Source organism: Garra rufa, chromosome 8 (genome assembly GCF_049309525.1).
Source record: "Garra rufa chromosome 8, GarRuf1.0, whole genome shotgun sequence".
NCBI classification, from domain to species: domain Eukaryota; kingdom Metazoa; phylum Chordata; class Actinopteri; order Cypriniformes; family Cyprinidae; genus Garra; species Garra rufa.
Window position 1 is genome coordinate 1,500,996 of NC_133368.1, and position 18,476 is coordinate 1,519,471.

An 18,476-nucleotide genomic window follows, 5' to 3' on the forward strand; every position below is an offset into this window, starting at 1 on the left:
TGTGTGTGTGTGTGTGTGTGTGTGTGTGTGTGAAATTTGTTTTTGATGTCCTTTGTATTCTGTGTGCTTCACAGCAGTGATAGAAGTTAATAGTAATTGATTGATTTTTTACATTTTATGGGCATTTTTACCTTTGTAAAGCATTTTTTTCTAGAAGTGTGCATTATAAGTTTGTCAAATTCTTACATTTAATCAGTCAATTAGAATAATGAGACATTCGGGCTGTTACCAAACAAATGATAACAGTATCAACACAATTTATTTTTGCACTGCAGAGGAAGCACAGGAGCTGCATCTGAAGAGGCATTTGAATGTAGGCTTATTTAAACACTATTTAATTCAGCTCAGAGGGACATGAATGCATTTAACCTACAGTTACAAATGCATAAATAATATTTTGTTATTTATTTTGTTTAAAAATAAAACATTGAATACTAACATTTACAATTATTTAAAAAAACGAAAAGAAACGTTAAATGTGAAAAAGCACCAGTAGGTGGCAGCAATTGAACCAAATCATTTAAACAGTTGATTCATTAAGAAAATGAAACACTGTCATGTTGCAAAATAGCGCTGTAGCTGTGTTTGGAATGATTTTTGTTGGCTAAATAGAGCAAAAAAAGACAAAATGTAAGTCTCTTAATATTAACTTCTTGGTTATTGAACTGTTGCATAAAATCAGTATCACATTTGTAACCATGCTGATTTTTAGAGGTGAAAACTGGCACTCTTCGTGTGATGTTAACTTACTTTCTGTGGCATTTTATGCATAATTGTATGAGGAGTGCATCTCTGTGTGTGACAGATGAAAATGAGACAATCAACATCAATGGCGCTTAGTCTTTCACCAAACACAGTCAACTCAGGGACATCATAACTCCACCACTGTGATTTCTTAAAGGTGCCATAGAATGAAAAACTGAATTTACCTTGGCATAGTTAAATAATAACAGTTCAGTACATGGACATGACATACCATGAGTCTCAAACACCATCGTTTCCTCCTTCTTATATAAATCTAGTGTTTGCAAAAGACCACCGAAAAATAGGTCAATTCCAACATAACACCGACTGTTACGAAACTTTCCTGAGATCGTTAATAGTTACGCCTCCAACATTTGCATCGCCCAATCATCACTAACGTCAGTACATCAGTAACACAAGCCACAGAAGGGACACGGTTAGCTTAATGCTAGCGCTAGCATTACATTGCTATACATAGGATTTCACTTACCACATAAACAGAGAAATGACTGCGCTGAAGATGGTGAATGATGGAGAAATAACTACCTGATTGATTTACAGATCTGGAGAATCACTGAGGAGCAGCTCAACTTGTGCGGTAAGAAGCACTCCCTCTGCATTGTAACTTTACACAGAGCACATGCATCACAGTAATCAGACTAAAATATCCGATTCAAAACGGCAGATTCAACAAACCGCATATTAAAAGCGGCTAGAGCTCCTAATTAAATATATATTTTTATCCATGTGCGAGCTATTGAGCTCTGTGAAACAGCCAATCAGAGCGGAGCTCATTAATATTCATGAAGCTTCCAAATAACAGAGCATTTTATTCCAGGGGCAAATTCAAGGGTTGTAAATGGACCTGTAAAACCATTTCTGGAGATTTTTTGCCCTTTCCTATGCCCTATATCTTCTATGTAGATATCAGAGAACAATTTAAAATATTCTCTCAATGCATTCTATGGCACCTTTAAATATGTCCAGGATTTATTGATTGAGTTGTGCATCAGTAATAATGGTCTTTGGGGAAACACTGTGTCCTGTGAGTAGTTAGTAAATGGACTTAACCTTTTTTTGTATTCAAGTATCTCGAGGAATCGTTTCAGCCCTATTCTACACTCAGAAATTCAGTACTCCCCTGAAAAAGTGTGCTGTATCATAATGGCTTGTATAGTGTAGTATTCCTCTTGCAGTCTCAATACTTTAATTTGAATTTTTTGTTTTTCTCTCTGCAGCTCGTGGGTCATCCGGGACTGGGTCCTCTGCTGGGCTGCCATTTACCACTGAGCATACCTGACTTGAGGTGAGGACATACAAAGCAGTGGTGGCATATGGAGAGCACGTTTAGGCTGGCCGGGTCAGGCAAATCCCCTGCGCCTTCATTACAACTGAAAAAAAAAAAAAAAAAAAAAAAAAATTTAAAATGTTGAATATAGTTGTCATGGTTTGAGTTATTTGGGCTGCACCTTTGTGATAGAATTTGCAAGCTATTTATTGCTGCAGGATCCTGGCTACCTTCCACTCCGGAGATGACAGCATTGTCCTCCTCAAGTATGTGCTACACCACCTCACAAGTTGAATATCAGTTACAATGCAGACTACAAGTAAATCAAGTAGGGCTAATGCCAAAGGTCATAGGGATGCAAATGGCAAAGATGTATACCTTGAAGGCAGCTATTTCAGCACAGCTTTTGCTGAGAATGTACCATTTCTTCTTACAGTCAGATGGTGACCAAATGCATGAGAACTGTGAAGAGTTTGAATATCTGGAGATGTTCTCCCATGCCCTTTTCTTGTCAGCAGGAAAATGGCTTCCTTTGTGGTGTCCTTCCATGGATACCAGGCCTGTTCAATGTTTTCTGTATGGCTGACTCGCAAACAATGTTTCCTCTTAAGATTTGCACGTACACATGCATGCCAACGCAGAAGAAATAATATGCTGTGCACACACAAAAATGAGAGAGAGACAGGTCTGTAGTTATCAGCTATAAGTGAAGTGTTTAATGTAGATTTTTGGAGCAGTGGGCTTACCCAAACCTGCTTGAATGTTGTGGGGAAAATGCATGTGAGAAGAGATGTGTTGACCCTACAAACATTTCCTTGCGGGGCCTATCCCTGTTGAAAAAAACAGCATATGCTGGTTAGGTAGGATTTGGTGCTGGAATGCTGGTTTTATCTGGTTTATGCTGGTCCTTAGCTGGTTAATGCTGGTCCTTAGCTGGTCATGTTGCTAGTCAATGACCAGCATGAACCAGCAAAGGACCAGCATAAACAAGCAAAGGACCATCTTAAACCAGCATACCAGCATCAAAACCTATCTAGCCAGCATATGCTGTTTTTTTCAACAGTGACACTGGCTTTTTGCGGGCACAATGGGCTAGGGCAAGCCCACACCAAGCCAAAACAGTCCCAGTGCGGGCTTGCCCAGGTGAGGCCTACAGCTTTGAGCTCACCGCAGACACTAGTGGACTGACCACATCAATCTCATGATGGCCCAGTGTGTGCCTTTGGGCCCATGCAGGTTTTGTGTAGGTAGCCCTGTAATGCAACTAGGAGAATACAAACAGCATGGGCTGGCCATTCTTCATCAACTTGAAGTGGAATGGCTTAAACCAAAAGAGACCTTTGCAGAATCTGTTGTTTCATATAGGCCAGGGATACTCAAATCTGGCTCACGAGATGTACTTTCCTGCAGAGTTTAGTTCTAACCTTAATCAAACACACCTTAATCAATGTCTTCAGGATCATTAGAAAATCACAGGTGGGTGAGTTTGATCAAAGTTGGGGCTAAACTCTACAGGAACTTTCTCACTAGCCATATTTGTGGTGTAACAGGCATTCCCAACCTAGTGGTCTTCCCAACCAATAGGGGTGCTACGGTGTTTTAGGTTTCCTTAAAGACAATCATGTGGGTAGAGGGTGTTAGCAATAAGGAGCAGCAGTAAAAGGAAGGAAAGGAGGTGAAGTGACGCCAAGTAAGGTGACCCATATCCAGAATTTGTGCTCTGCATTTAACCCATCCAAGTGCACACACACAGTAGTGAACACACACCCGGAGCAGTGGGCAGCCATATTGCTTTTTGCTGCGGCGCCCGGGGAGCAGTTGGGGGTTCGGTGCCTCGCTCAAGGGACTCACCTCAGTCGTGGTATTGAGGGTGGAGAGAGTGCTGTACATTCACTCCCCCCACCTACAATCCCTGTCGGACCTGAAACTCGATCCTGCAACCTTTGGGTTACAAGTCCGACTCTCTAACCATTAGGCCACGGCTGCCCCCTAAATAGCCAGTAGCCAGCAAGGTTCACCTGTTGAATACATTGTCCTGGTATGCAAATGTGTAATTTCAAGCCTAAAGTAGTTTTTTTTCCATTTAAAGGTGTACATTGTTGATGCTTTTTGAAGAGATGTTACAGGTATGTATGGCCTATGTTTGGTTTGATGGTCCAGATTGAATATGGATTTTAAGTTCTTTTCAGACTCTTTTTGACTGTTCCTGGTTAGGAAGTGTCTGGTGTTTGAGAGCTGTGGCATGTTTTTGTTATCAGAGGTTGGATTATTCATTTACTATCAGATAACTTCAGCTATGGACAGTGTTTGGACATTGATGCACTACAGATAAGATTCACATCAACTTTCAATTGACAACATCCTACAATCTTACATTGCTTTCTCTCTCTCTTTTTTTTTGTACTTTTGTGCATTTACATTTTGGCTATATGTAGCTGTATTAACCTGAATCAAATGTTTCTATTATGTATTTAATAAATCCATTGATTTGAAATCCCTTTGACTACTGTACATTTTGACAATACAGACATTAGTTGAGTGTTGACTGCATCCATTTTAGCTAAGAGTTTCCTCTTAAAACCTATTACCAAAGCTGCTGAGACAAACTTTCACTAAGGAACAGAGAGAAGTCTTAAGCTGAGAGTGAGGGCGGGGTTGACCTCGTTCCTATGGATGATGTCAGCATGCTTATTAACTATGCACACCATGATTGGCTGATAGGAGAGGTTTTTCTATGGCAACACTATCAATGCCTAAACAGAGCCTACGTTGGTCAGGTGGTACAGCGGTCATGTGGTACAAGTCATAGCTCTCAGAAGACTCCCAGTTCACAAGTTGTAATTACAAGTTCTACATGGGTGTGAACGCTTTTTACATGTTGGAATCTGGTAATTACAGGAATTGCGATATGGCGTGAACGCACCTTTACTACAACATGGAGTTTTATAGGAGCTGTTACAGTAATAGCATGTGATTCAAATGAGTTCTTATTAGGTATATGGGAGAGTGGGTTGAGTATTTTCAATTGTTAGAAATAAGAAGACCAGTACCCCAACACTTTCCCAATCTGATTGAGAGTGTGACAGAAGTTGTTAGAGAGAGCAGCAGGGGTTGCTGAATCTTCTGGATAAATCCACTCTCAGTCAAGCCCAGGATACTAAGTGTAGACTTAGCAATTGCTGGAATAAAGCAGAATAAACTACTCCAGTTACAGCTGACTGACAATACCAGAGGTCCACAGAAAAAGAAAGCGGTGCAGTAGAAGAGGTTCAGATAGGACACAGGTTAGTAGGATTGTGATGCCTTGTATTGTGGTGTCAGGAAACAGGAAACTGAAAGCACATGTTGAAAGTGGAAAAAAAGACTAGATGGCAAAAAAGAAGACACTTAAGTGCACTGTTGGTGGACTCACAGCAGATAGACTCACAGGTATTTAGCTGTGATGCCCCTGTGCCAGGACAAACTCCTTAACTTAATTTTTGGCTCTATACACCACCACAATGGATTTGAAATGAAACGAACAAGATGTGCTTTAACTGCAATTACAATGAGCCCAATTACAATGAACAGATAAAAGGTCCAGAGTTCATTTCAAGTGTGCTATTTGCATTTGGAATCTGTTGCTGTCAACTCTCAAGATGAGATCCAAAGAGCTGTCACTATCAGTGAAGCAAGCCATCATCAGGCTGAAAAAATAAAACAAATCCATCAGAGAGATAGCAAAAACATTAGGTGTGGCCAAAACAACTGTTTGGAACATTCTTAAAAAGAAGGAACGCACCGGTGAGCTCAGCAACACCAAAAGACCTGGAAGACCACGGAAAACATCTGTGGTGGATGACCGAAGAATTCTTTCCCTGGTTAAGAAAACACCCTTCACAACAGTTGGCCAGATCAAGAACACTCTCCAGGAGTGCGTCAAAGTCAACAATCAAGAGAAGACTTCACCAGAGTGAATACAGAGGGTTCGCCATTAGATGTAAACCATTGGTGAGCCTCAAAAACAGGAAGGCCAGATTAGAGTTTGCCAAACGACATCTAAAAAAACCTTCACAGTTCTGGAACAACATGGACAGATGAGACCAAGATCAGCTCGTACCAGAGTGATGGGAAGAGAAGAGTATGGAGAAGGAAAGGAACTGCTCATGAACCTAAGCATACCTCCTCATCAGTGAATCATGGTGGTGGTAGTGTCATGGCGTGGGCATGTATGGCTGCCAATGGAACTGGTTCTCTTGTATTTATTGTTGATGTGACTGCTGACAAAAGCAGCAGGATGAATTCTGAAGTGTTTCGGGCAATATTATCTGCTCATATTCAGCCAAATGCTTCAGAACTCTTTGGACGGTGCTTCACAGTGCAGATGGACAATGACCCAAAGCATATGGAAAAGCAACCAAAGAGTTTGTTAAGGGAAAGAAGTGGAATGTTATGCAATGGCCAAGTCAATCACCTGACCTGAATCCGATTGAGCATGCATTTCACTTGCTGAAGACAAAACTGAAGGGAAAATGCCCCAAGAACAAGCAGGAACTGAAGACAGTTGCAGTAGAGGCCTGGCAGAGCATCACCAGGGATTGAACCCAGCGTCTGGTGATGTCTATGCGTTCCAGACTTCAGGCTGTAATTGACTGCAAAGGATGGAGGCACATATGCAAACTGTTGTAATTCCTACACCGTTCACCTGATTTGGATGTAAATGCCCTCAAATTAAAGCTGCAGTTAAAGCACATCTTCATTACATTTCAAATCCATTGTTGTGGTGTATAGAGCAATAAATGTTAGAATTGTGTCCCAATTCTATGTCCCAATATTTATGGACCTGACTGCATAGATCATATATAGATCAAATTTTTATGTAAAGAACAGAAAGTGGATTTTAAGCAAACAGACAGAAGGGCCTGATCACTTCTGACCACTGAACCCCTGCAAATATAGCACACAAACATGAGTATAACTTAATAGGACTAAAGACTGGAAATACAACCATTTAAACACACCAGAACAAGTCATTTACATATGATAGAGGTCATTTTATTCTGACACTGAGACGAAGGAGAAGACAGTCAAACAAATGAATGACAGTTCAATCTCTTTTTAAACATAGCTGTTGTTAAAGCTAACAAAAAAGACATCAAGTGGCAATAATGAATTAAGATTCTATAAGAATCGTAAGAAATTTGCATGTTAACATACAAAAAAAAAAGACAAATATGGCTCAAACTTCTTAACTTGCATTAAAGGAACACGCCACTATTTCTGAATATAGGCTCATTTAAACAGTTAAGTTTACCATTTTCAAATCCATTTGGCTGACCTCTGGGTCTGGTGGTAGCACATTTAGCATAGCTTAGCATAGATATTTGGAATAAATTAGACCATTAGTATCTCGCTCAAAAATGACCAAAGATATTCTCAAGTATATTCAAAGACTCTTCTATAGTTACATTGTGTGCTAAGACTGACGAAAAATGAAGAGTTGCGATTTTCTAGGCTGATATGGCTGGGAACTATACTCTCATTCTGTCATAATAATTAATGAACTTTGCTGCCATACCATGGGTGCAGCAGGCGCAATGATATTACGCAGCTCCTGAAAAAATAAGCTAACTTAGTTAACACAAACTTAGTGGCGGTCACATTGGACGTTACCTAGCTGGGGACTATTTTCAGGCGCTGCGTAACATCATTGCACTGGGTAAAACTCAACTGTTTAAATGAGCCTATTTTCAAAAATAGTGGCCTGTTCCTTTAGGGCACTGCAGTCTCTACATGTGCAATAAGCTGACAGATGTCTGAAGAGAGAAAGGCGAAGCTGCAAAAAGCCAAAGTCCCATCCGTCTGTCATCCGATGACCGGTTCAAGCGCAGAGCTCCAGCAGCGTCCCATCATGCAGCTCTTCTCTGTGCTTTTTGCTGGTCATCTGTAGGTCAGTGTGTGTGGAGGATCTGTGACAGGAGTCCTCCTCTGTGGAGTAAACGCCAGAGTCTCCGCTGCCGTGTCGGCTGTGTGCGCTGGAGTCCTGATCCTCTGCGTTCAAGTGCTCATCCACAGACACAGCGTCCAGCTCAGGCCTGACCATGACCAGCGGCTCACACACAGACTCTGGAGACCCAGGAGCCAGCAGCTGCGGCTTCTCTGAGTCACTTAACCACAGCTGAAGAGACAGAGACAAAGAAGTCAGTCTTGTTTGTAGATGGATATTCAAGAGCACTAAGACCAAGGCTCAGTTTACACCTGGTTTTCACTCAGCTATGATCATTCACTCCCTCCCTCCTTGGTTCTGCTGTTGATTGGATTTTGGCCAGAAGATCTAGTTATGGTATTTTGATTAAACATTTCCAGGTACAAAATAAATAAAAAGCATAGTAATAATTTAATTTACATTTCCTTTAGCCTTTCACTTTTTGTGCGAAAGGGCTTTTACATTTGATCACGCTCCACACAGACGCTTGGATATGCATATAACAGGTGCACATTTATCTAGGTAATGATAAATGTATTTCGACAAACAGTTCATCTACACATAACTGCATAACTGCGATAATTCAATAACTAAATATCACGATATAGTTTTTTTTTCCCCCTGATAAAACGATAATGACAGTTCGATAAGCGCTCGATAATGTTTACGCACTATGCGTAACGCTGCGCAGGCATTTTGCAGCCTGCACTTCCGGATGCCGCATGCAGCATTTAGTTTACAGCCACAGGGCTCTACAGTGAGACCATTTCACTCGCATTTGCGACTAAAACGTAGTACATGTGACTGTAAAAAAATATTTGGGAGCACCATGTGCGACTGACCCGATCAGCATATTTGTGTTTGCGCTCAGCAGCGCTTCAAAGGTTTCTACGTGTTTTTGCAACGTTGAGTAATGCATCACAGACATTTCTCACCAATCCTTTCAGAAACAAAGTGTAGAGAGAGTGTGAATAAGAGACTGATTGTGCTGTGGAGAGAGCTTCATTGATTATAATAGAGCTGTGTGATCGCGAAACTAAGATGAGTGACAGCTTTTAATAATTTTTTAGGGAGTTCGTAAAGGAGACATTGATCTAATACAGCAGTTAAATAAACAAGAAGTTATTATTAAGTGACTTACATTGACTGACTACAACACTGATTTTGCTCTATTTCTTTGTCAAAAGTAATCTAAAACAAGTCACAACTGCGCGCATCTCCATTCAAACACAGCGGTGTTTCGTTTATGAATGAAGTGCGTTTTTAAACGAATCTAGTGAAATGATTCAATTTCCCATTCATAAAGACTCACTTGGTTTATTTTCGAATGAACCATCCGTTCAAACGAATCAAAAGAATGATGATTCAGCATTAAATCAGTGTCTTGGCGCCACCTGCTGGCAGATCTGTTCAGTTATTTAAATCTTTAATATTTCTGAATTCAAATCCACTCAAATATTAACTCATGTCACCTCTGAGCCTCATTAAACTTATGAAAAGGTAAAAACAAAGGTAAAAAACAAAATTGCCTTGTAAATCCTCTTTTTTAATCAGAGTTTTGTAAAAACCTGTTTTTTTTTTTATCAGTTTTGATTGTTTAGAAAGTGCTCCTAAAATTTTGACACAAGTGCTCCTAACAAGAAAAGTAAGCTTAGAGCCCTGAGCCATTATTTTTTTATTTATATTGACAAACAGCTAAAACATTTGACAAAATGTGTTAAATCAGCTGCACAAAGGAATTGCATGCTGAAAAGATTTGTCTGTTCTTATTTTTGATGAATGATGAATATACTTAAAAATCACTTTAACTCTGCATTTACAGTCAGAGCCATGTTACAAGTGTTGCATCAAATTACAATTCTTATTTTTTTTATAAACATTTTATATAATCTATTAATATTTTGATTGTTGATTTTACTAGTAATATTCAAATTATTGTATTCTACCTCAATTGATCATTGTTTGGAAAGTATTTGTCATGTTCTGACAATAAACCATAAATAATAATTAACTGTCTGTTTTTTCTTTCATTCAGGAGTAAAAAATCTGCCTTTAAAATTGATAGATATAAAGATTTGACATTTATGGTGATAATTATTGATATCGACTGATATGAAAAAAATTATTGTGATTTTTGTTTTTGCCATATCGCCCAGCCCTAGTAGAAACTGAACTGAAATCAATCATTTGATGCAACCGAATCTGTATGAATGTTCAGTACCTCCTGAATGTGATCTGGGAGTTGAACGGCTGGCCAGAAGGTGTTCTTTAGGAATGTAAACATCTTGTAAAAGCAGAAGTACAGCAGCAGCACCAGCAGGAAGCACACCAGCATGGAAATCAGGAAGTACAGGAATATCTGCCAGTACGGCATCGGACCTGAAATCACACACAGCGTTCAATCTGTTATTAGAAATGAAACACTGACCATTCAGTGTGTTGACTGGAAAGCACATGTAAGTCTGTGTGTGTGTGTGTGTGTGTGTGTGTGTGTGTGTGTGTGTGTGTGTGTGTGTGTGTGTGTGAGATGGAGCTGCTGACCTTCAGTGCGTGCGCAGTGTGTGTCGCTGAAGACGCTGCTCTTGTTATAGTATTCGTAGCGGCTCTGAACTCTCACACAGTACCATGTCTGTCTATCTAGCTCAGGAAGTGCCACCACATTGTACTTCGTCTGGAGGACTTTAGCCGTCTGCAAGGACAGTCAGAGCAGTGCCATTAATACAACAACATGTAATGTAAAAAGCATGTAAAACACCAGCCACAGCCATAAAATAAGAGTAAATGCATTAGGTATTCTGAAATAACAATGGACTATACTCTCACTGCATTTATTAATCCAGATGAAATGTATTTATAAATGAACGTTAGCCTAGATTAAGACTGCTGATCAGCATTTACATCTCGTGTTGTGGCAAGTCAAATGGGGAAACGCTCAAACTCACTGATGACTCAGCAGCACGACTGGACACTGATACTGCTCATCAAATCATGCTACAGTCAACCAATTTGACAAGTTAAATTACATATTTAATATTAGAAACTATTTCTTCTTTAAAATTTTAGTCCCACTTTATATTAGGTGGCCTTAACTACTATGTACTTACATCACTTATTACTTACACTTTAAATGAATCATTTGGTACAATGTACATATTGTGTACATATAGGTTTTTAAAGTGCAATGTAAAAACATGTACATAATTACATTTGTTATTACCAATGTTGACACTCTAACCCACCCTTAAACCTACTCATACCACCAAACCTGTCCCTAACCTTACCCATATCCCACCATAATAGAAGCTAAAGTGTTTTGCAATGCAATATGACCACATTAAGTAAGTTGTACTTAGTTTTTGATGTAAGTACATAATAGTTAAGGTCACCTAAAATAAAGTGTAATTTTTTAAATCCCAACATTTTATTTAGAGCTTTAAAAAAGGAATTGTTCCCACATTCACAGACTACTGGAGCCCAGTGTGTGAAGATTAGTTTTATCTATAAGCACTTTGAGAAAGAACAATCTGTTTTGCGATCAGAACCCACCATCTTTCTACAGGATGTGGTCATGTTACCAAAAGCACTTCAAGATTTCTTTGGTTTCAATCTCAGAAATTCTACTTACAGCTTCTTTTTCTGAGCTTCTCCTCAGGTGCAGGTGCCACTTTCATTTTTTTACATTTAATAATTTCAGACAGTATCCACATGCACAAAAGCACAGATACCTGAGGATCTTCAGAGCGCCTCCAGTAGTGGATGAGGTAGCTCAGGTTGTTGTCCAGCAGAGTTTTCATGGACTGGTTATTGCTGCTCACAGGGTCAGAGATGATGACCTCTAGATTTCCTTTAACAGAGTTCAGCTTCACGCTTGACGGAGGACCTAAAACAGCTGAGAGCAGAGGAAAACAACCGGGATCAGCAGAGCACAATCAAACTTGCGTGAAGAACAGACACACAGACATACTACAGACAGACAACTGACAGAGAGACATACTACAGACGGACAACTGAGAGACAACTGACAGAGAGACATACTACAGACAGACAACTGAGAGACAACTGACAGAGAGACATACTACAGACAGACGGACTGACTACTGATAGACAGACAGACATACTTCAGACAGACAACTGACAGACGGACAACTGACAGACAGACAACTGACAGACAGACAACTGACAGACAGACAACTGACAGACAGACAGACTTCAGACAGACAACTGATAGAGACATACTACAGACGGACAACTGACAGAGACATACTACAGACGGACATACTACAGACGGACAACTGACAGACAGACAGACTTCAGACAGACAACTGACAGAGACATACTACAGACGGACAACTGAGAGACAACTGACAGAGAGACATACTACAGACAGACAACTGAGAGACAACTGACAGAGAGACATACTACAGACAGACGGACTGACTACTGATAGACAGACAGACATACTTCAGACAGACAACTGACAGACGGACAACTGACAGACAGACAACTGACAGACAGACAACTGACAGACAGACAGACTTCAGACAGACAACTGACAGAGACATACTACAGACGGACAACTGACAGACAGACAACTGACAGACGGACATACTACAGACGGACAACTGACAGACAGATAACTGAGAGATAACTGACAGAGAGACATACTACAGACAGACAGACTACTGACAGAAAACTGACAGACGGAGTACTGTCAGACAGACATACTTCAGACATACTACAGACGGACAACTGACAGACAGACAACTGACAGACATACCACAGACATACTACAGATGGACAACTGACAGACAGACATACTTCAGACAGACAATTTACAGACATACCACAGACATACTACAGATGGACAACTGACAGACAGACATACTTCAGACATACTACAGATGGACAACTGACAGACAGACATACTTCATGCATACTACAGATGGACATACTACAGACATACTACAGATGGATAACTGACAGACAGACATACTTCAGGCATACTACAGACGGACATACTACAGACATACTACAGATGGATAACTGACAGACAGACATACTTCAGGCATACTACAGACGGACATACTACAGACATACTTCATGCATACTACAGACGGACATACTACAGACATATTACAGATGGACAACTGACAGACAGACAGACATACTACAGACGGACAACTGACAGACAGACATACTACAGACGGACAACTGACAGACATACATACTTCAGGCATACTACAGACGGACATACTACAGATGGACAACTGACAGACATACTACAGACAGACAACTGACAGACAGACATACTACAGACAGACAACTGACAGACAGACATACTTCAGGCATACTACAGATGGAAATACTACAGACATACTTCATGCATACTACAGACGGACATACTACAGATGGACAACTGACAGACAGACATACTACAGACAGACAACTGACAGACAGACATACTTCAGGCATACTACAGACGGACATACTACAGACATACTTCATGCATACTACAGACGGACATACTACAGATGGACAACTGAAAGACAGACATACTACAGACAGACAACTGACAGACAGACATACTACAGACAGACAACTGACAGACAGACATACTTCAGGCATACTACAGACGGACATACTACAGACATACTTCATGCATACTACAGACGGACATACTACAGACATACTACAGACGGACATACTAGACATACTACAGATGGACAACTGACAGACAGACATACTACAGACAGACAACTGACAGACAGACATACAGACATACTACAGACATACTTCATGCATACTACAGACGGACATACTACAGATGGACAACTGACAGACAGACATACTTCAGACAGACAACTGACAGACGGAGTACTGAGACAGACAACTGACAGACGGAGTACTGAGACAGACAACTGACAGACTGAGTACTGACAGACATACTACAGACGGACAACTGACAGACAGACAACTGACAGACATACTACAGACAGACAACTGACAGACAGACAACTGACAGACATACCACAGACATACTACAGACAGACAACTGACAGACGGAGTACTGAGACAGACAACTGACAGACGGAGTACTGACAGACAACTGACAGACATACCACAGACATACTACAGACAGACAACTGACAGATGAGTACTGACAGACAGACATACTTCAGACATACTACAGACGGACAAATGACAGACAGACAGACAGACAGACATACTACAGACGGACAACTGACAGACAGACATACTTCAGACGGACAACTGACAGACATACATACTTCAGGCATACTACAGACGGACATACTACAGATGGACAACTGACAGACAGACATACTACAGACAGACAACTGACAGACAGACATACTACAGACAGACAACTGACAGACAGACATACTTCAGGCATACTACAGACGGACATACTACAGACATACGTCATGCATACTACAGACGGACATACTACAGATGGACAACTGACAGACAGACAGACATACTACAGACAGACAACTGACAGACAGACATACTACAGACAGACAACTGACAGACAGACATACTTCAAGCATACTACAGACAGACATACTACAGACATACTTCATGCATACTACAGACGGACATACTACAGACATACTTCAAGCATACTACAGACGGACATACTACAGACATACTACAGATGGACAACTGACAGACAGACATACTACAGACAGACAACTGACAGACAGACATACTACAGACAGACAACTGACAGACAGACATACTACAGACATACTTCATGCATACTACAGACGGACATACTACAGACATACTACAGACGGACATACTAGACATACTACAGATGGACAACTGACAGACAGACATACTACAGACAGACAACTGACAGACAGACATACAGACATACTACAGACATACTTCATGCATACTACAGACGGACATACTACAGACACTACAGATGGACAACTGACAGACAGACATACTTCAGACAGACAACTGACAGACGGAGTACTGAGACAGACAACTGACAGACGGAGTACTGAGACAGACAACTGACAGACGGAGTACTGACAGACATACTACAGACGGACAACTGACAGACAGACAACTGACAGACATACCACAGACATACTACAGACAGACATACTTCAGACAGACAACTGACAGATGAGTACTGACAGACAGACATACTTCAGACATACTACAGACGGACAAATGACAGACAGACAGACAGACAGACAGACAGACAGACAGACATACTACAGATGGACAACTGACAGACAGACATACTTCATGCATACTACAGACGGACATACTACAGACATACTACAGACGGACAACTGACAGACAGACAGCTGCTGGATTACCATGTTTATCAGGACAGAATCTGATCTGGACCCAGCTGGAGGACTGTTGTGACGTGTTGGCCCGCACGCGCAGCAGATATAAGCCCTGGTAATGCAGTTCTGCTCCAGTGAAATCACAGCGATGCTCCGATACATTGACACACACCGGCGTCCAGTACTTCTCATAACTAGCCTTCCGCGAGTGAAACTCCCTGTTGGAGGAAAGTACAAGGTCAGCGCACTTGATCTGTCAGTAAAGCATTGCTTCCCAAGCCTGGTTCTCAAACACCTGATTCAGCTCATCAGCAGACACTCAGAGACCAGAGCTGAGTGCGTCAGATAAAGGTGGTCTGTGGCTCCAGGAACAGGCTTGAGAACCACAACAAAACAATTAGTTCAGTCAGGCTTTCAATCATGGACAGACGAGAGCCTAAAGGAATGTTCACTGAAGCACACGTCACCCCTCTTTTGCATCATGTGATTATTTACATCTGTCAGCATGAATATTTGCATATGTAAATGTGCTTTGTATAGACTAGGGTGAATATGTGCTGTGCTGACGAGGTCTTTGCGTCCCCTTTGGCTTCATCAGTGCTCAATAAAGACTGAGCACAAACACATTTCTCACGTATTTCTTAAAGCTGTAATGCAAAACCGACATATATCACGGAAAAAATGATGCTCTTGGTAGTATTTGATGTAATGCCTTTAATTTATGCTGATTTTCATTCAGTCATTTCTGCATTAGAATACTATTGAGAACAGTGAGAATAAAAACAAAACATCAGGACAAAATGAGATAATCAGAAACATGGAGGAAAAGACTGTTGATATTCTAAAAATGTGAAAAACTTCCTTTATGCTAAATAGATTTGAGCAGATATTTTAGAAATTTGAGATGAAACAGCATTCACAGTTGGAGACACTCAGACTATCTGACTATCTATTATGGTATGTGTTATGTCTCATGACACGTACAAAGTTACTTTGTTAGTAGTTCTTTCATTTCTTCCTTTTTAATAGCTGATTTAGTCTCAAACTTACAAAAGCATGGACACGTGGGTCACGTGCACTAAGCAAACGTATATGAAATCTCTTACCCTAGATATTGTGCAGTGAAGGTGACGGCCTGGTTGGTCTCATGAGGCCAGTCCCACCGCAGGACATATCGGGTGTTGAGCGAGTCGATGTTGACGTTTTCAGGACGCCACAGATCTCCAAATCCTGTCAGCACACACAGACAGCATACACATATATTTATTTATAAATGGTATTTTTATCTAGGCTAGTTACATGTATTTCAGGCTACCAAAATGTGAGAGTGCTGTCCAAAGGGTTACCAGTGATTTGGAAACATTTCAGGAAACAGTGCTAATAACCCTGATAACACACGTACATCATGGAGACGACTATTTGCAACACATCTACAGTACGTTTTCTATTGGATGTCAAATAGACGTCTTTAAGACATTTGATTAATCGAAAAGTAATCGAAATCGACATTCAGAACCTATAATCGATCAAATGTTTCCAGGTCGATTATTTCAATTACTTTCCCTTTATTAAACACTGCCGTGTGTGGAGTCACGTGACCCCGCTCCGTTACGTTACATTATTCCGCCAACATGTCGATGGAGAGCTTAAAAAGTATTTATATAGTAAAAAGTATTTACAGGATATACAAGCGTAATTTTTTTTAGAAGAGATCTTTATTTTCTCATTTTAATATGAAAAACATTGAAAATAATTTATTTTGTTTCCAAAAGTGCAAGTTATTTATTTTTACTAATTTAAGAAAAATGTGACTTTTCGTTTTAAGCAATGTGTGCTTTAATTTCAGTTGTTCAACACTGATGTTCAATCAATAATCATAGATAGTAGATAGTGTGTGTTTCCTTCAATTATTTTAAAATCAAGTAATGCATTCAAAAATCTCTCACTTGTAATATGTGCGCATATTTACTGTACAGAACTTGTCAGTGAACTATGAGGGCAAAAAATAAAATGTTATATAAATATAATTAAATATAATTTTATTAATAAATAAAATAATCATTCATTAATCGTAATCGAGTAGATTTCGATTTGTAGGCCAAATCGCCCAGCCCTATTTAGAATGCATGTAAAACTGACATCTCACAGACGTCTGCCTGAGAGGTTTGTACACAGTAAATGCTTTCTAGATCAAGTGATCTTTAACACCATCTTGCAGACATACCTATCTGGGTAGGATCAGATTAGAAGTGGAAAAAAACGTATTAAAGAATCTGTGTAAAAAAATAAATAAATAAATAAATAAAAATAAAAAAAAAACAGAAAAGAGACAAAAACAGAAATTATTTGGTGCATTAAGTGAAATATTCAAGGGATTGGTCGTTAACTAAATGACTAATGCACAGTATATGTTGGCTGTTTTGTTACAGCAGAATACAAAGCAAAAGAGAAAACAATGCGGAGGAAAATATGCAGTGACGCACGCCATATTCAAATACCAGGCGTTACGTAATTCCCATGATGTCTAAATGTCAAACTAAAAGATAAGGATGATTTACAGCGAATCTTCATCAGTTAAAATTATTTGTTTCAGTCTTTTTGAGTGGAAATCCCCCAAACCGGAAGTGCCTCTCATATCTAACAAGCAACACACTCGTTAGGAAAAATGTGGATATAGACTAGACTTGTTTTATAGTCGCGAACTTAAACCTACTGAAAGAGTAATAGCTTTTACTGAGTCTGACGACATTATAACACAGGAAACGGCTCCACGATTCAAACTAACGTTAGTTCTTAACGCCAATGTAAACAGAAACATCCGAGATGTGTCAACACACAGACACCCATGGCACTGTCAGATCCGCTCAGACTAATGATTAACACACATCCAGCATGAACTCACCCGCTGACACTTCGACCAGAAGAACAAAACACACTCCGAAGCAGCAAAGCGCGTTCATGTCTGAACATCTGCCGTCCGCATTGCGCTTCTCCACTTTGTTTGGTCTCAGACGTGTTTCTCTTCTGCTTCTGCTAGTGTCGGGAACACAGGAAGTACAACACAAGTCATGTGATGGGAAAATCGAATCATTTTTACTGACTCGGTTCTTTGAATCTTGTTTATCAAAATGAACGAATCTTTCCA

The 18,476-nt window shown here is 40.1% G+C and overlaps 1 protein-coding gene across 1 annotated transcript; it reads right to left on the reverse strand.

Annotated features, from left to right (window-relative positions):
• Window positions 1–7,044: 7,044 nt before the first annotated feature.
• il10rb (interleukin 10 receptor, beta) lies at window positions 7,045–18,367 on the reverse strand. The gene is made up of 7 exons (XM_073845650.1): window positions 18,234–18,367; window positions 16,438–16,561; window positions 15,359–15,549; window positions 11,723–11,886; window positions 10,539–10,686; window positions 10,219–10,376; window positions 7,045–8,189 (listed from the first exon to the last, which is right to left on the reverse strand). Exons 1-7 carry the CDS (start codon window positions 18,289–18,291, stop codon window positions 7,893–7,895), a joined length of 1,140 nt encoding a protein of 379 aa, XP_073701751.1. The 5' UTR covers window positions 18,292–18,367; the 3' UTR covers window positions 7,045–7,892.
• Between the last annotated feature and the right edge of the window lie 109 nt (window positions 18,368–18,476).